The sequence below is a fragment of the Bos grunniens genome, chromosome 7, assembly GCF_055505025.1.
Source record: "Bos grunniens cultivar Pamir isolate PY7600 chromosome 7, Bosgru_T2T1.0, whole genome shotgun sequence".
In the NCBI taxonomy this organism is placed as follows: Eukaryota; Metazoa; Chordata; class Mammalia; order Artiodactyla; family Bovidae; genus Bos; species Bos grunniens.
The window spans coordinates 38,302,829-38,321,863 of NC_141171.1; the positions used below are offsets into that span (position 1 = coordinate 38,302,829).

The 19,035-nt window shown below is 57.1% G+C and overlaps 1 protein-coding gene across 3 annotated transcripts in view; it reads left to right on the top strand.

Moving 5' to 3' along the window:
• Nucleotides 1–519: 519 nt before the first annotated feature.
• The window catches only part of UNC5A (unc-5 netrin receptor A), a 64,484-nt gene continuing 45,968 nt past the window's right edge, over nucleotides 520–19,035 (top strand). The window contains exon 1 of one of the 3 annotated variants that reach the window (XM_086410844.1): nucleotides 520–873. In XM_086410844.1, coding sequence (XP_086266970.1) covers nucleotides 804–873 — 70 coding nt within the window. In that variant the 5' untranslated portion in view covers nucleotides 520–803. The remainder of the gene's footprint in view (nucleotides 874–19,035) is intronic. The other 2 variants (XM_086410843.1, XR_015167232.1) reach the window with 2 other exon arrangements.

The following is a 19,035-nucleotide window of genomic DNA, read 5'->3' on the forward strand; positions in this document are numbered from 1 at the left end:
TACCCGTGTACCTCTGCGCACGGGCCAAGGTCCGGGAGCTTCCCGCAGTCCCCTGTCCGAGCCGCGGGCTGGGTGGCGTACAGCAACACGCTGAAAGCCTCGGAGCGCGACCGGGAGGTGCGGAGTAGGGTGAGGTGGGGGTAGAGGGCTGCGCGGAACTGCCGCCAGGCACCGCTGTCCCTGGCCGCTGTCTGCAGCCTGGCGCCGCGCCGGGATCGCTGCAGCCTTGGGCCCCTCCCGGGCCACCTGTGCGCTGGCTGGTGGGCCCGGGAGAACCCGGATCCGGAGAATCGATCCACTCCGGGTTTCAGACTTTTGGCCGGTCCCTGGAGATCGCACAGGGAGGTGGGAGGCCTCCCGCCCACCACCCCAGCCCCTCCCTGGGGGAGCCTCGGGCAACGCCGAGAGGGATCCCCAGAGCTGGGGGTGGCCCGTTCGCGCGGCGCGGGGCTTCTGGGCCCCTCCTTCCTTCCCCCGCCCCGCCCTGACGCCGCCCAGTTCCGTTGCTCCAGTCCGGGTTTTGCGGCGCCCGCCGGCCCGCTCCCCGGCTGCGGGCTCCGCGCGGCGGCTGGCTCTGTGCGCGGCGCGGCTGGCGCTGCGCTCCGCCCCGGCTGCATTGCTGCGCTCCCGGTGCCCAAGGGAGGCACGCGCCGCGTGCGCCCCGCAGCCGGCCGCCGGGAGGCAGCGCAGTCCGCTGGCATGGGCCCCGGGGGTGCCCGGGGCCGGGGCTCTGGGCTGAGGCGCTGAAAGGCGTCCTCCTGTCTGCGGGGCCCCGCGCCCGGCCCGCCCGCCTGCCCGCGGCCATGGCCGTCCTGTCCGGCCTGTGGCCAGCGCTCCTGGGCATAGTCCTCGCCGCCTGGCTCCGCGGTTCGGGTGAGTCACGCGCGCGCTCTGGGGAGGTTTGCGGGGGACCGTGCGCGCGAATGCTCATTGCTCTAGGGGTCCCTAACCCGCGCTGCCGGACCGGTTTGGGAGCCCCCCGAGGCCAAACTTTGCGAGGCGGGACGCGGGGGGCCGCCTGTCGCTGCTGCGCAGCTTCCCCGCGCGCTTCCCCGGAAGCCTGGGTTCTGCCAAGTCCAGGAGCAGCTGTCAGCGCGTGGGGCTGGCGAGTGTAGACGCCCCACGCTTCTAGGCGGGGGAAGTTTGCTGGTTGCCCGGCCCCAGCGCAGGGTTGGGGGTTTAGGTCAAAGCCCCGGGGAGTCTGGCTTGGCCGGTTAGCCGGTGAGAGGGTTTTGACCACATCCCAAGTGCCCAGGAAATTGAGGACGGGGTTTAAGATACCGTTTCCCGGCAGCATCTGCCCCAAACAGCTACTCACAATTCCCAGCTTGGCACCTGGCCGCTGCCCACGTCCGGAACACAGTGTCCTCCTCTGTCCCCGCCACACACTCTCGCACACGCGCACACTCAGGCGTGGAGGCGCATACACCAGCCCCCGAGCCCTTGCAGTCCCGCACAGTGGAAGCACCAGGGCCCCGGCACTGTGGCTCCTGGCCCTCCTGGTGCATAGGGTCCAGAGTTGTGTGCGTGGAAGCTCTACCGCTCTCCCCACTCTGTTTCTCTGGCACAAGCCTTCTCCCTCCCCTCGTGTCCCTTTGGCCACCCTCACCTGCCCCATAACTCAGCCCTCAGCCCACTCCTGGGGGTGGGAGGAGTTCCCCTGCATCCTTTGTCTGCTCTCCCCAAGCTTCCTTCCACCTAGGCTGAGTTGTTGGGGCCTCCTGATGGCTGCCCGCCCCCCTGCACTTAGCAGAGCTGAGCACCTATGTGGACGGGAGGGGGTCATTTGTGTGATCAGGGGGGCATGGAGCTTGCCATAGCAAATCTTGATTCTTGCAGCCCTGAGACCCTGGGGGCTGCCTCTGAGCCTGGCCAGGCCATTGTCAATCCCAGGGGTGTCAGAAGGGAACACTGGGGTTCCTGAGAAAGGAAGCCAGACTGACTGAAGAGGAATGAGTGAAAGCTCGGAAAGCAGCCTGATGATTGAGGCCGATGTCCGTTTCCTTCAAGGGTCTCTGTGTAGTGCATCCTGCATCCACTGGCTAGCCGCCCTCCCCACCCTGCCCCCACAGTCTTCCCTCCCTCACCCATCCACTCTCCTTTTCCATCCCCCCAGCATCCCCCCACTGAATCCTCACTTTAACAAACCCCTCTGCCCATGACCTCCCCTCCACATCTGGGAGATTGCACTGCCACTGGGTGTGTGTTCCTGTTGCACACACGTGCGTGTTAGGCGTATGTGTGCATCGCTCAGGGGGCACGGGTTGAGCCACTGACCGTGGTGAGCTGGGGGGTGTTCATGCCCCGCGCATGGGGGAGGTGTTGCTAGATACCCAGTAGGGGCCCAGGGCTTGTTTACTGAGTCTGATGCATGCGGGAAGGTTGCGTGGTCATATCTGCATGTCGCCCCCGTGAGCACGTGTGAGGGCTCTGGGCTGGCATGTGTGGCCTGGCGATGACGGGGGCTGGCGATGTGTGCAGCCCGGGTATGTGTGTGGCCAGATGAGCGTGTGTGGTGGCAGGCCCGCTGCACGTGTGTGACGGTTGTGAGCAGTGGCACAGGTGAGCATATGTAGACGAGAGGGTGATGGGTACTGGTGAGTCTGGGTGCCGCAGCCCCAGGGGGTGCTGCGTGGATCTCTCAGGACACAGAGTCCAGGTACCGCATCCCAGGGCCGTGGGGCACCTGTTGGGACCTCATGCAAGGTTGCCCAGGGCGCTGGCGGGTGGGCACCAGTGCCGCAGGGCTGCCCTGGAGCAGAGCCTGCCTCCGGCATCAGCCCTCAGGCCTGTGTGAGGGGCTGCTGAAGGGCATGGGGTCCTTCTTGTCATTTGGGGCCCCTTTACTGCTGGCCCCCGCAGGTTCTGGGCACATGTGCCCAGCAGGCTGGCCCTGCGCTGACCCTGGCTCCTCCCGCATCGCCCATTCAGCTCCTTGGCAACAGCAGCCAGTGAAAAATGGGTCTGAGGGAGGGACAGCCAGCCAGGCTGCAGGGGGCGCCGGGGGGCCAGCAGGATCGGAGCCTCCTGCTCCCCAGGCCAGGTGCCCACCCTCTGTCTAAAGCCTGTCCCTTGGCACTCACCCAGGCAGGTCCTCTCTGTGCCCCCACATGCAGAAACCACCTGTCTCATAGGCTTTTCCCATTCATACCCGCTCACACAGCTGGTACCTGCCTCCCCGCCCCTGTGGGCTGCACACACCTGCCGGCCTTCTGGTCTCAGATCTCTGAACTCCTGAGGGGAGGGGCCCACAGGGAACTGGACCTCCTGAAAGGGGGGGCTGGGGGCATCCCAGAGCCGTGGTCACCTCCTCAGCCCCTCTCCCACCTACAGGGTTGATCCGGACCCACTTTCCACCCCCCATCAGCTGGGGTCATTGGTTGCTGGGAGGGGGTCTTCATTCTTCAGGGCTAAGAGATACCCTGCTGTCACTCACCATGCCTTGGGAGGGGGGGGTCTGCTCTTTGGCAGCCCACCAGGCACCCATAGGAGAGGGCTGGTCCTCTGGCCCTCCTGCTTTTCCTGCCCTGTGCTGGGAGGAACTTCCTTTAGGAGCCTGGGGACTGGCACTGATACAGGTACCAGACCCCCAACCTAGAGGCACTGACGGACCTGGTTCCTAGGAGCAGCCAACTTTGGCCTCAGCCAGGGGCCAGGGGACTTCCCAGGTAGCGCTAGTGGTAAAGAACTCACCTGCCAGTGCAGGAGATATGAGAAACACAGGTTTGATTCCTGGGTGGGGAAGATCCCCTGGAGAAGGGCATGGCAACCCACTCCAGTATTCTTGCCTGGAGAATACCCATGGACAGAGGAGCCTGGTGGGCTACAGTCCATGGGATCACAAAGAGTTGGATGTGACTGAAGTGACTTAGCATGCATGCACAGGGGCCCGGACTCCCCTGTCTTACAACCCTTTCTCTTGTCTTGCGCTGCTCTGGGCCCCAGACCTGCAGACTGAAGCCATGAAGTCTGAGGCAGAAGCTGCCCTGAGCCAGGTATGAGGGATTTCTCCAGGCAAGGGCCCTAGTGCTGGGCTTGGCTGCCTCCTGAGAACAAGTGTACAGGCACACACACACACACGTGCACACACACACGCATGCATGCACACACATGCACATGCATGTGCGCACACATGCGCGTGCGTGCGCGCGCGCACACACACACACACACACATTGTTTCGTGCACATGCCAGACCTGCTCTTTCCAGGCCAGCCCTCTCCTGCAGTCCGTCCTCCCAGGCCCCCTCCCCCTTTCCCCCAGCCTGGGGCAGGAAACCTTCGAGTCTCTCTTGGCTCTAACCTTCTCCTTCACGCTTCATGTCTAATCTATCACCAGGTCCTCCAGCTCAGTCCTACTTGTGACTTTGCTCATGTCCCTCTCCTCCTTTGTCCCTCCCCACCCAGCCCTTCCCCCTCACCTTTCTCACCTGGGCTGGTGCCGTGGCCACCCCTCACTCCCTCCCTCCTCTGCATCCTCCACCTAGACTGATGCGGCTGGTGCCCAGGCTCGAATGCACGAGAACGCCTTCTGTGGCACCCCAGTGGCAGCAGGGAAAGTCTGAACCCCGAGCCCAGGAGCCCTTAGGGAAACACCTGCAGCACACACATCCCTGGGCGGACATGTTGGCAGGTTAGGTGTCCTCCCTGACTCTGGCCATCCACACTCCCAGACAAGCTCTGGCTTCCACCCACTGTACTTCCCATGCCTTGCAAAACGTGGTGCCCCCTCCCCCAGCCAGCCAGCCACGATCCCCATCCTATACCCCAACATCCTCAAATTCTGGTCAGGGCCAGGCCAAGCCTTCGCTGCTGCTGCCAGTCCCCACTGTGCTGTGATCATCTCAGCCTCCAGGTTCAATCCAGCCCTGCCTCCTCATACCCATGAGGGGGCCACGGCCCACTGGTAAGCTCCAAGTGGGCTCCAGGACAGAGCTTCTGACTCTTCAGCCCTGGAGTGGCCTGGGGCAGCATCTGGGGCAGGGGGGCACCTCCTCACTCGTGCCAGGGCTTCCCACAAGTATTGCCGTTGTCAATGGCGCTATGACCCTGTTCTCAGCCCCCAACATGCTCCGAGTCACAGCCAGTCAAATGCTTATTTCTCTTTTTATTTCCTCTGCTTGAGTTTGAGTTCTCTGGCTAGACAAGGGGACGGTGGGGTGGGCGCTGTGGCTGGGGAGTGGGGAGAAGTTTGCTCTGTTCCTTCGCAGCTCTCCTCATCCGCCCCGCCCCCCACATCAATCCTTGTGCCTAAACACAGACTGCCCTACTCCAGGGAGGCCGGCAATGGCTCCTGTCCAGGGCCAGGACCAGCTAGCTGACGCCCCCACACAGATGGCAAACCAGCTCCCTGGAGCCTCTGTGTTGTGGGTCCCTCACACAGGTGCACCAGTGTCTGTGGAACAGGAACCTTGCCTGCCCCAGCCCTCCCAGGCACAGATGTTCCCAGGTGGGTGTCTTCTCTTGTGAATAATGTAATTCTGGACCCCAGACCTGCAGACTCTAGCCCCTGGAAGGTGGGGCTGAGGGGCACCCCCCTCTGATAGTACCCATCCTGACCCTGACCATCTGTCTGAGTGGCCTCTTCCTCAGGCCCCACTCCGATGCTCAGGGCTGGCGTTGACACCAAGACTGGAGGTTCATTGAGCACCAAGCAGGGCTCCCAATTCCCAGACCCAGCAGAGCCCAACCCCTGGGCCCCAACCCTCCTCACCACCCAGATGGGCACCCAGCTTCCTGCAGTCAATTCTGCTGACCCAGCTCTCCATTCCCCTTGTCTGCTCCCAAGAGAGTGGCATTGAAGGGTCCTCCTGTGATTCCGTGGTGGCTCAGATGGTAAAGAGTCTGCCTGCAATGTGGGAGACCCGAGTTCCATCCCTGGGTCAGGAAGATCCCCTGGAGAAGGAAATGGCAACCCACTCAGTATTCTTGCCTGGAAAATCCCATGGATGGAGGAGCCTGACATGCTACAGTCCATAGGTTTGCAAAGAGTCGCACACGGCTGAACGACTTTACTTTTACTTCCTTTCCTGCCTCTGGGGAGCCTGTAAGGTAGAATGGAAAAGGCAGGGCTTTGGAGGCAGACAGGACAGGCCAGGTTTCAGTCTAAGCCACCTGACCTTGGATGAGAAAAAATTTTTTCCCCAGCCTGTTCCCACCTTTGGAGAATACGGTCACCTCTGCTCCCTGGGGTTAGAGTAACAAGTTGATGGGCGACACTGAGTGCCCAGGTGGACCCCAACATGGAGCAGGTACCTGTGTGCCTCCTTCCTCCATTTTCCCTGGCATTTGAAGGGAAGTGAGTTAGGACAGGGTGGGGTCTTAAGCTGTGTCAGGCTCCAACCTCATATATAAGGGAGAAGACCATCTCTATAAACTGTTTCACTTCTTGCTGCCCCTAGGAGAAGTCATTGCTTCTAGTTGGAAGAAGCCTCCTACCCACCCCACCTCATCTATACTCATACCACCCCTCGCAGGGCACCTGCTTCAGACACTTGATTCAAACACCAGTCCCCCCAGGGTGAAAAGAACTTTGGAGATTCTGTGAAGATGATCATTTGGGCCCAGTTTGTCCTGGATCTGTGGTGACCAGCTCTGACACACAGAACATGGCAGCAAAGCAGGGGTGGGCACCCGAGATGCAATTCAATTCTGGTTCAGACTCTGCCATTGGATTACTGTGTGACCCTGAACAAACCACTTAACCTCTCTGGGCTGTCTTCCTCTGTATGCTAATGGGCTGGGCTGGATAACTACTGGGGGCTATGCCCAGAGAGGCTGCCTCGTGAGCCTGAGATAGACTGTACACTCAGCAGCAGGTTCCCCCAGGAACTGTTCACATCTGCCCAGCACCTGCCAAAGCCACCAACCACGCTGGCAGCAGCTGCCTGTGTTGCCTTGGAACCAGGTGGCTGTTGCAGCAGGGCCGAAGGTGACTGTGACATAGAGGTGGGAGCTGGGAGTTCCAGTGCCCTGGCAAGGAAGCCAGGTCCTGTTTGGCTGGTTGAACACCCCCCAGTGGCAAAAACAGGCCTTCGCAGGATCCCCAGAAGGTCAGCGTGCCAGCGCCTGAGGCCTACCCACTTTCTGGGGACTGATAGAAGATGCTGCAGACAGCCTTTGACCCCCTGGGAGCCAGAACCCCAGGCATGCGTAGGAGGTGGTAGGGTGGTTGAGTTGGCAGGCTCTGGGGTCTGGGTTTGGACCAGGGCTCCAACGAGGGTGAGGCAAGGGAGGGGCCTAGGGTGCAAGATTTATGTCATGCAAGTGCAGGGCTGATCCTGAGAGCAAAGACTTCCTTACATCTGTGCTCTCGACACCCTCTGCCTCACCCTAGTCCTGGCCGTGGATGTAGCTCCTCCCTGTACTCCTTCATTTCATGTCTCTAAAATATCATGTGTGCATGCGTGCTAAGCTGCTTCAGTCGTGGTCCAACTCTGTGTGACCTCGAGGACTGCAGCCCGCCAGGCTCCTCTGTCCATGAGATTCTCCAGGCTGAGTGGGCTGCCATTTCCTCCTCCAGGGGATCTTCCCCATCCAGGGATCGAACCCGCGTCTCTTATGTCTCTTGCATTAGCAGGCGGGTTCTTCACCACTAGCGCCACCTGGGAATCAGCCAAAATATTATAAAAGGACCTAATTCACAGGGTCCTTGTGTGGATTAGGCAGATCGATGCATGTCCATCCTGGCATACAGGAGGTGCTCAAAAAATGTGAGCAATCGAGGTGACGGATATGGCAAAGGGCACTGTTCCTTCCTCTCCTCTCCTACAGAGAGTGGGGGAGCCCTCCCACTTTGTGGGAGAGGATGCAGCTAGGGGTCCAGAAAGAGGTCAAAGGCCTGGGGATGGGGGGCTGGCCTGGTGTCTTTTCTCTGCCCCCTTTGAGGGATGACAGGGGTAGGTCGGTGATCAGAAGTCCCCTGCCTCTCCCTCTCTCCAGAGGGAGACTGGTCATTGGCTGGGCCATCCCAGCCCTGTTTGAGATGGAGGAGACAGGGAGATTCATGGCCATCAGGAGAGGCCTAAGTGGCAGCTGCTCCCCAGAGTAGGCCACAAAGGGCATATTTGAGGTCCCACTTAGATGGGGGAGGGGACTCAACTCCCTGCCTGTCCACAGTGAGAGCACCAAGGGCCAGTGTCCTGATGGGTGAGTCCCCCAGATTCAGGCCCCTCCCCACGCCAAGATGTCAGAGCTGTGTCCCTCTGGAAGGCTCGGGGTCACCTTGAGCTCCAGGCGAATGCCTGGCTGAGGTCTGGGGAGGGGCAGTCATTCTAGACTGATCCTTGGAGAGGGAGCTCTGGCCCCTGTAACCCACCCCTACCGTAGACCTCTCCAGCCAGGATGGCAGATGTGACTCTCCGTGCCCCACCCCAGCAGATCCAGCCCAGAGCCTGCAGGGAGATACACCCCGATTTAGACCCTACCCCCTCCTTACTGGAGCACAGACCAGATGGAGTTGAGGGGCTGTTGGTTTTTCCCATATCCGCATCTTTCCAGCCCTTCTCTCCCCTTCCCCCACCAAAATAAAAAAGGGGGATGACGGGCACTGTCATGTAGGAATGATTCTGTATCGTCCCAGCGTGACCGGAGCCTTCCCCTCTTCCCAAACAACCCCCACCAAGTTGTCCGGGATAGCTCGGCGGGCAGGGGTCCGGGACTAGCGGCAAGCCTCCGGCTGGGCGGGCGAGCTGCGGGGCACGTGAGCGGCCGGGGGCGGCAGGTGCCCGAGCCAATGGGAACCGGAGCCCAGGGATTAGCAATTAGCCGCGGCGCCGGCCCGGGCCCTGGGGAGGGGCGCGCCCCCGGGCCATTCTGGGAGAAGGGGCACCACGCGTCCAGCTCCACCGCCTGGGCCCCGGTCCCCGCCTCCGCCCGGCGCGGGGTAATGAGTGAGCGGTAAACTCGGCGGCCGCGCGGGGAAGGGGCGGGATCCCTCCGCCCGCCAGCCCGCCCGCGGCCGCCCGCCGGATTAGCGGCTCTTTGTTCGGGGCCTGTTAACAAGTTCCTGGCTGAGCGCTCGGCTGCCGCCCGGGGAGCAGGCGTCCAGCCTCCGGGCACGGCAGCAAGGCGGCCTCTGCGGCTCCTCGGTTCCCGCGCTCGCCCGGCTGTAGCTCTCACCCCCGCCGCCTGCCCCCGGATCCCCGGAGACGTGGCCGGGCGGTGGGCCCCTCTGGCGGTCTGGTGCGGGTAGCGCTTCCAGAGCCCCCTCGGCTGACCTCGCGGCGGAGAGGAGGAGACTGCTGGAGCACCTCCCGTAGGCGTGCGCCGCTGGGGTTCGTCTCATTTTCCAGATGTGGGAGGGCACGGCTTCCCGAGGTCCCGCGTTGCCTTACTAGACAGGCCTGGGGTTTCAGGATGGGGTTGGGATACCTCCTCCTTCTGCTAAGAGGATTTGAAGCCTGGGGCGGGAATAGGAGGAGGCTTCGGTACCTGAAACTGTCACATCTATGGTCATAATTACCTTGGTGATGGTGGGAACCGTGTCCAGTGTTGGACTCTACCGGCATCTTGTGATCAGAACCGCAGGACAACCCAGGAGGTAGGTGAGGTTAGTCCCATTTGTTAGATGAGAACATTGAGCCTTAGAGAAATGGCAGAGCTGGGACTTTGTTACTGCTTGGCCGCACCTCCCCCACCCACACCAGCAGGGAACAGAACAGAGTCCCATATGTCCATTTACTGTCAGGGCCTTGTCTGGTGTCCCATGGACTTAAAAGCCCACTGGAGAGTCACAGGACCTTGCTTCTTTGCATGATCTTGGGCTAATCTGAAGTCTGCGTGTGTGCTAAGTCTCTTCAGTCCTGTCTGACTTTTTGTGATCCTATAAACTGTAGCCAGCCAGGCTCCTCTGTCCATGGTATTCTCCAGGCCAAGAATACTTAAGTGGATAGCCACGCCCTCCTCCAGGGGATCTTCCCAGCCCAAGGATCGAACCTGCGTCTCTTAGGTCTCCTGCATTGGCAGGCAGGTTCTTTACCACTTGCTCCACCTGGGAAGCCCTAATCCCCTGTCTCCCAGAGCCCATTTTCCCCCTACATCCTGCCTCTTCATACCACCCTGCCACCAGGGTACAGGCTCTTTCTAAACCTGGGCTGGGATGTCCAGGCCACAGGATTTTAATTATAAAAATCCCTGGGGGTCAGCTTTCCAACTTAGCTGGGGCCACACACACACAGGGTGGCTGGGACTGTTCAAAACAACTTTCTTACATAAGATGGAATCTTTTGTGGGAAGCTCCCCCAGATAGTTCTTGACTTTTTCTTCTGGGGCCACAGTGGGTGGATTCTCCCTTTTCATTTACTTAATACAAGGCCCCATCTGCCCTTTCTCAGGTCAGGCACCTCCTTTCCACTCAGCTGTTCCTCATGTAGCAGGTTCCAAGTCCCCTTCTCTATCCCCAACGTCTTTGTTAGCTTCTCTGGATATCAGTCCCAGGAGGGCATCGCACTGTGACACAATGCCCTGGCACAGACTGTCATAGGATACTAAGTGTGTCTGTTGCAAATATTGAAAAATCCAACCCAAATGGCTTAAGAAAAAAAGGGAGCAGGGAAGGATTTTTTTGCCACGTGTAACTGAAAGGCCAGGGGTAGCTCTGGCTTCAGGCATGGTTGGATCCAGGGAAAATGTATGACCAGGATTCACCCCTCATCTCTGCTCTGGCAGGATAGGGAAGTGTTGCTGCCACTCTCCAAAAACCTTTCCTCTCACAGTCCCAAGGTAGCTGCCAGGAATTACCAGAGCTACATCCTTGCAGGCCTAATCCAGGAAAAAATAGAGAATCTCTCTTCCCTTAGCCATCCAACAAACGTCCTTGTCTCTCATTGTTCCAACTCAAATGCTCTCAGAATGAGCCAGTCCCCACAGCCAGTGGTTATGGTCGTGCAGGTTAGCTTGGGCCCAAGCCACCTATGTCGCTGTCCTCTTACCAAGGCTGTTTGCCACCACTCGCAGCTTCTTGTCCAGGGAGAAGGGATGGGCACACAATCGTCAGATATGCTATCAGTGCCTTTTATCCAAGTATTTAATAGAAATCCTGACTAGCTCAAAGGGCACAGCCTGAGGCTCAAAGGTAAAGACCCAACTGTGGAGCAACATTAGTCATTTAATCGGCTGTGTTAGAAAACAATGCTGGCCATTCCAAAGATTTTGCGTTCCCTTTAATGTGTGGCTCAAATGGTAAAGCATCTGCTGCAATGCAGGAGACCCAGGTTTGATTCCTGGGTCGGGAAGATCCCCTGGAGAAGGAAATGGCAATCTGCTCCAACACTCTTGCCTGGAAAATCCCATGGACAGAGGAGCCTGATAGGCTACAGTCCATGGGGTCGCAAAGAGTCAGACATGACTGAGCGACATCACTTTCACTTAATGTGTTATTACCTGGTTTGTGCATCTACATTTGCTGATCTTGAGATATTTTATCAGGTACCTGGCTGAAGTCCGGGCACACTGTCTCCAGTCTGAGCCTAACCTATCAGAGTAGTAACTCTATGATAAGGGAAGCTGGTCTGGTGTGACAGGTCTTTGGGGGTCCCAGCTTGTTTCTCAGTGTCCTTGGTCATGTGAAGCTGGCTCAGATGCACTACCAGAACCGTGCCTGGGGTCTGCATCGGGTTCACCAGGATGGGGCCGTTGCAGTGGACAATTGTTGTTGGGTTTGTATCTGTCCAGCTTCCATTCCTAGCCCCATCAGGACCCTCTGACCTCTCCCTTGGTACACGCATGGTCAATATTCAACAGGCCCCTTCATCTTGAAAGCAGGGCCCAGGTAAGGCAGGTTGGTAATTTCCCTATCCTGGTTCCTTTCCTGCTTCAGAGCCTTCTTTTTTAAGCCTCTTTCCCCTTCTCTCAGCAACCTAGTTTTTCACTAGAACTTCCCCCTTTTTGCTTAAATTTGTAAGAAGCAATTTCTGTTGCTTGCAGTCAAAGAACATAACTGACGGATCCACCAAATACAGCTTTCTTGTTTCTTCGGCCACAGTCAACTCATCTGCCCCATGACTGCCCCAGGCCTGTGCCTGGACCTGGGGTGTGGTTTATTAGGACCTAGAGACCTGAGCTCCTTCACAGCAGTCACTAAGCCTGTCCTGATCTCACCTCTTGCCTTCAGTGCTTTCTTACTAGTGTTTATCCTGCCTCTCCACTTCAGTGTCCTCAGATGGGGTGGAGAGGCAGGCCTTCCAGCACCTCCCAACCAGTCAGAAGGCCTACCCTTTCTTGGGCCTCCTCCTCCAAGCCCCTCCTGCCCCAAGTTGTGTTGGCACTTCCCACAAACCTCTGAGGGACCTGAGCTTAGGCTCCCCAGCTTGGTTCTCCATTCCATGCCTCTCATCAGTGGCACTGTCCTTAGTTGGTGGCCAGCTTTCCATGTTGGGCATGTTTGGTTAGAATATACCACTTTCTGAGAGTGCTTTCCTTCAGATCTTTTGGGATAACACAGCCAGAGGCCCATCTTTGAGACCCACCCAGTCCTCTCAAGACCCCATGCTTTTAAGACTCCTGGCTCCACTGAGGGGGCTTGTCTTTGGGGTGAGTTGCCTGAAGCCTGGCACCCATAGGCTAGGATGCCCTTCGGAGGGTGGTCAGCCTCCCCTCCCCAGCAGTAATGTGCCGATGAATGTTTAACAGTTGGCTCTCCGGGAAAGTGCAGGACAGAGCTGCCAATTTCTATGGTGTAAATACTCCCACGATGGCCTATTTCAAGCTACCAATGTGATGTTGACCAGCTTGCAAAATTCCAGAAATTTTAACAACAGGCTCTCCTAAGCCAGGATGAGCTGGCTTCAGCACAGTGCTTTCCCCTGGTCACCCCAGCCCTCTGAAGAAGTGGTGACAAAAAGAGAGTGACAGTGGCTCTTTGGGCCCCTCCCTGCTGGATCCATTGACCTCCCCAGCTCTTCAGTGGACTGTGGGATGGGATGTCAGGCACTAGACGGTTAAGAGTCAGGGCTCTGAAACAGAATCCTAAACTGGGTGACCTTAGATAGGTGATTTCAGCTCTCTGTGCCTCGATTTTCTCATCTAGAAACTCTGGATAATGAAAGGCTTCTACTTCGTAAGGTTGTGAGGATTAAATGAGTTATTCTGTTTGAAACACTTAGCCCAATGCCAGACCCAGGCTAAATGCTCTATAAATGGGAGCTGCTGCCGATGCTCTGTGGACAGCGATGGGGATACTCACTCTTGGCCCCCTCTGTGACACCCACTTAAGTGGTGGGGGGAGCAGGTTCTTGGTTGACAACAGTGACAGGGAGCATCAGGGCAGGACCCTGCAGATCTAGAATCTTGGAAAGGTGCTCATTGAGGGGTGATGGGCATTCATGAGGGGGCCTGAGAAGGAAGGTTGATGTAGTGAGAGATGTCTCATCCAGAGGGCTTGACCAGGTATGACTCCTGAACAGCCTGGAAGCCAGGGTGGGTTCCCAGGACATGCAGAGCAGAGAGGTGGTGGGGGTTACAGCAACATTCAAGAGCCCAGCCAGGCCAGGCAAGGACAACCTATCTGCTGACCTGCAGACTAGATTGTGGCTTCAGGGCTGGCCCTGGCCACACCACTTCCTCTGTTCCCAACTGTGGGTGTCCCAAGGCCAGAGGAGGAGAGGGACTCTGCCTGAGACCTTAGTGTTGGTAGCGCTGGCCAGACAGGGAAGGGAGGGGAAAGAGCACACAGGCGTTCCCTGGTGACAGCGTGTGTACAGGGGAGCCAGGAGGCGCAGCCTGGCTGAAGCAGACGGTGCCTGTGGGGGACCAGTGAGCGACAGGGCCGGCTACATCGTTGAGCTGGGGAGTGACAGGCAGTGAGCAGTGTTTAAGGAAGATTAATCTGGCAGCACATGGAGGATGGATGAGAGCAGAGAGAGGCTGGAGGCAAGGAGACCAGCCAGGAGGCTGCAGCGGTCATCCAGGCAAGAAATGACGAGGCCTCCCTTCTCAGGGATCAGGCAGTGGGGATGGAGTCAGAGAGATGGATGTGGGAGACATTTGAAGGGAGGAGCCTCTGGATGTTGCATGTAGGGGGTGAGGGATGGGAATGAGGCAAACATGATTCAGAGCTTTCAAGCCTGGGAAAGTGATGTCAGAAGCAGAACCAGGACGGGGAGCCTCAACAGGGGAGAAGCTGCAAGAGGCTTTACAGAGCTATGAGCTTCACCCTGCCAGGCCCTGCCTAGAGCGTGGACATCACTCAGGGACTTTGGCCACAAGTAACAGAAACTGGTTCTAGTCAGGTGAAGCAAAGAAAGTGTAACCGGGGTGGTCAGGGCTGGCAGATCCAATGAATAACCGAGGGACAGACAAAATCATGTCCTGGGAGAGAGGTCTTCAAAAGGTCAGGGCAATGATGGGGCGGTCCTGTGTAATTCAAGGCACTGAAGGCAGGAGGGGAAAGTGGATTTGCTTTGTTCTGTATAGACTTAGAGGGTAGGGTCAAGACCCGCAGGTCAGACATGAGAGGCTGAGAAAGACCTTCCTAATGAGCAGTGACAACTGTGGCCTTGGCAGGCAGGGAGCTCCCCATTGGTGGGGCTATTGAAACAGACTCTGTTGGAACTGTCAGGGAGACTGTGGAATGGTTGCAGGTGGCCCTGGTGAGGTCCCATGGTAAAGGGGAAAGGGTGGACTTTGGAACTGACTTGGCCTCCACCCTCAGCCCCACGCTTACTGGTTGGCCTTGAGAAGCACCTTACCTTTGGGAACTGGGCTCTCTGGAGGGATGACCTCACCTCGTGGAATTTTGTTGTTTCTTTGGTGCTCATTGTTTTGACTATTCAACACACGTCACTGGCATAGCACTCTTCTCTAGGTGACCTCCAACACCTTGGAGGGGTCCTGGTGGGACTGTCAATCAGGGGGGCCCACCCTCCTCCTAGAAAACACCTGACCAGGCTGGCAAATCCTAGTGGAGATCTTAGGCACGGTGATTGGTCCATAGCGGCCCTGGGACCTGGCCTAAGCCAATCAGGATCCTTCCCGTGGTTTTTCCCACCTGGCAGTGGAGGAGCCCTCCTTTTTCCCTCTGGGATCAGCAGCTGTGAAGATGCAGACAGAGATGTTGGACCAGTGGCAGCCATTTCCCCCTTATAGGGAGAGAGCCTGGCTGCAGAGGGAACTATGGCCAACACAGAGAGACAGGCAGGAGAGGGAGCTGTCTGGTGGCCCCAGAGACTCAGGAGCCCACACCTTTTCCCTCAGTCCTGTAAGCTCCCCACCTCAGCCTTCCCAGCACTTGAGCCAAAAGCTTCCTGCTTTAGGCTTATGCCAGCTTGGCTGGATTTCAATGCCCTGTACCTGAAAGGGACCCTAGCACCAGGTCTCGGGAGGAAGATATGACAATGGGGACAAAGTACCCACCCAAAGATGGCTGGGTGGCAGTGTGCAGGGCATGGCAACCTCACATGGCAGACAGAACATTCTAGACAATAGTAAGTTCATATGCAAGTCCAGATTTGGGGATCCCCTTGAAAAGTTGGATCTGGGCACTGAGCCCATTTTCCTGGGTGGGCAGGGGCTGGGACCTGGCTACCTCCTTGACTGGTGTACACCCCTGTCTTATGCAGCCCCACTTGCAGGCACCCTGAGACTGCATTCTCACCCCAGCACAACACCAAGAAGATGTGCGGAAGCCTTCCTCCTCTCCCTTCCGACTCTAGAGCCTGTTTTGGGGGCTTAGATTTCACCTGTTCAATAGAGGTGGCAGCAGCTAGTCAGGTGGAAGAGGCTAAAAGCTTATGGAAAACCTGGGATGGGCGCTTTGAGGGGCATGGATGGCAGGAAGTGGAGATGCAAGGCCCATTCAGAAGGAGCTGGTCACTATGAGCTTGAGTCCTGTTGTAAGGGGTGATTGGGGAATGGCTGCAGCTGAGATGGAAATGGAGGATTGGCAGAGTGATTCTGAGAAAGCCGAAGGAGGCCACTAAGAGAGCCCAGGAGTCCAGGGAGGAGTTTTGAGGACAGGGTGGCAGCCGCGAGGAGGGCTGCAGGGAAAGCCCCTGTAGACGAGGCCTGGAAGGTGTGCATGCGCATGCTCATGAGCAAGTGGCACCAGAAATTGGTGCCTGAGTTCCTGTGCCCAGAAGCATGAACCAGCCTTAGAGAAAGGGACAAGTCTGGTGGGCAGGGAATAATGGCCACTTGGAATCTGAAGAGCTTCAAGAGAAGGACATTAGAAGCCAGAAAGGGATCCTTGAGGGCTTCAGTGCAGGAGCCTGGGCACAGGGAGCAGGGGCTGGCTGGATGGTTGAGATTGCTCAATGCTTGCAAGGTTCTTGCACACAGCTTTCTGCAGGCAGCCTCAGAGGGGAAGTGACTGCCTGAGTCACACGCAGCCACCGCAGGCCAGGTCCCAGCGCCAGCCCCTCTGAGCACAGATCTGTGCCAGGGGTTGGGCAGAAGGCTGAGGGCCCCAGGGAGCTTTTGAGGAAAGCTGAGAGGATGGACTGGGGACAGGGCTGAGTGAAGATGCGAACACATCAGTCCTTAAGGAAGCAGTGATGTGGACCTACTGCGGACCTACAGATACCGACTGAGCAAGGCGAGTTCCATCACCACGCTCATAAAAAGTAGACAGACTCAGATAATGCAGAATGCTTTCCAGGATTCGGAAGGCAGGCAGAGAGGGCCATGTGACCCATGACCCTGGGTGAGCTAGATGCAGGTGTGTTGGCTGGCATATTAGCCTGGATGGTCAGGCCTCTCCAAGGAGGTGATCTGTGAGCTGAGACCCTAATGACAAGAAAGAGCCAGCCATGTGGGCAGCGCCCCAAAGCTGGGAAGAGCATGATTTGTGGAGGTGCACTGTGGTCCAGGCACAGGGAAGTGTGGAGCTGGGTGGAGAGGAAGTGGGACTTGTCTCTGTGCTCATTTATGCCATGTGCCCCCTCAGCTTCCCAAAAGGTGCAGTCAGAGGAACTGAGTGATTAAAGTCCCTCTGAAGGCAGATCAAGAGAGCCCAGGCCTGGGCTGATTGCACATCACCCTGGACTGGGAGTCAGGAGACCTGAGTCCCAGGCTGCTCTTAGTTCAGAGGGCCCACCCTCTGCCTCATTTGAGAAATAGGGAGGATGACCTGGGCCTGGGCTGCATTGGTGCTAGACCCAAGGCCTTAGAATAGAGAGCAGGAGCCGGGTGAGGGTGGGGAGGACGGAGGATGTGGGGAGAAAGTAGGACAGGTCCCTTCACAGCGCCTTGCTGTCTCAAGGCCTGCAGTCCCCACTGCCGCCCAGTATCAGATATGACTCTCTAAAATGAGCTAGGGAAGTCCAATGCGGTCGAGAATCACACCCTTCTTGAGTACTTTATTATATAGAGAATCGAGGTAAAATTCATATAACGTAAAATTAGGCATTTTAAAGTGCACAATTTAGTACGTTCACAATGTTATGCAGCCGTCACTTCTATCTAATTCCAAAACATTTGTGTCAGCCCCAGGGGAGACCCCATTAGCTGTCACTCCCCGTTCCCCCCCTCCCCAGCCCCTAGCGAACCCCAGCTTGCTTTCTGTCACTACAGATTAGTCTATTCTGGGTATTTCATGAGAATGGAATCATACGACATGTGTCCTTTACTATCTGGCTTCTCTGACTTAGCATGATTTTGAGGTTCATGCAGGTTGTAGCATGTATTAGTGCTTCATTTCTTTTTATGACTAATTAATGTTCCATTGTATGGAGAGATGGCATTTCGTTTATCCATTGTCATTGGCTGATGGACATTTGGGTTGTTTCCAGTGTTGGGGCTCTTGTGAATAATGCTGCTCTGAACATTTGTGTGCAAGTATTTGTTTAAACACCCGCTTTTAGTTCTCTTGGGTATATACCCAGGAGTGGAATTTGCTGGGTCATATGGTAATTCTAGGTCTAATTTCTTGAGGAATCACCAGACTGTTTTCTCAGCAACTGCACCATTTTGTGTTTCTACCAGCAGTGCATGAGGGTTCCAGTTTTCCACATACTTATGCTTATTTTTGAAATCATTAAATTCTTGCAAAAATTGTTTTTCTCCTCTCCTGGTGCCCAGCTTTGCCAGTAGCCTGAATTCATGTTTATGTTCATCAGGCTGCCTCCAGGCCAGCCAACCCTGCCTGGTGTGGGTTACATGGCCCAGGACTGGCCTCAAAGGGCAAGGCGGGGGTTGGGACAGCTGGGGGGGGCACTTGGCCCTGCAGCGGGTCAGGCGGGCTGCCGGGGAAGGGCCAGGCCTCTCCCTGCCCTCCCGTGCTCCATCTCCCCCCACCCCTCCCTTCTTCCTCTACACACGCCCCCAGTGGGGAGCTGCCCTTGCCGCCCCGTGCTCCGTTTTGTGTGTGTGTCTCGTCACGGGGATAAATGTAGCTACAAACAATGCGGCGGGCTGGGTGCTAATTTGTCAGACGCAGTGCGTGGCTGTGATTCCGAATACATTAACATTTTCACATGAAATCATTTCAATTTTTAGTGATTAAGAAGTATTTGTTTTAAAGCATTAGGGTGTTGACTGCAGGCCTAGGGGGCTGTTGTGGGGGGAGGGTGGGGGAGCCCCCAGGTGTGACGTCATTCATAGATACAAGCAGAGATCACACCAGTCATGTCCCACACCCACCCACACCCACCTTGGGTTTCCTGGGTATGAGGCTGGTGGTGGCAAGGAAGGGGCAAGTCTCAGGACCTAACTTCAAGTAGCAGCCTGCCACCGGCTTAGCTTTTTGCGGCACTTATCCGCATTGGAGGACCCTCTTTATTGGCTTGTGTACTTCTTTTCTACTTCCACCCTTATGTTAGGACGTAAGATTCTCCAGGGACTGTGGCCCGCCTGCTGCTCACTGTGTCCCGTGAGCCTGGAGTGATGCTGGCACTAAGTAGAAGGTCAGTATGTGTCAGATGGACAGACAGACAGGCAGGAGAGAGGACAGATGGGTGGACAAATGAAGGGCTGGGTAAATGGGTGGGTGGATGGATGGAAGGATGGGAAGGTGGAGGATAGAGAGTTCAGGGGGCACAAAAGACCCCTCACTGTACTGTGCATCCTGTTACCCTTGAGTCAAGCTCTCTATGGGACTTGAAA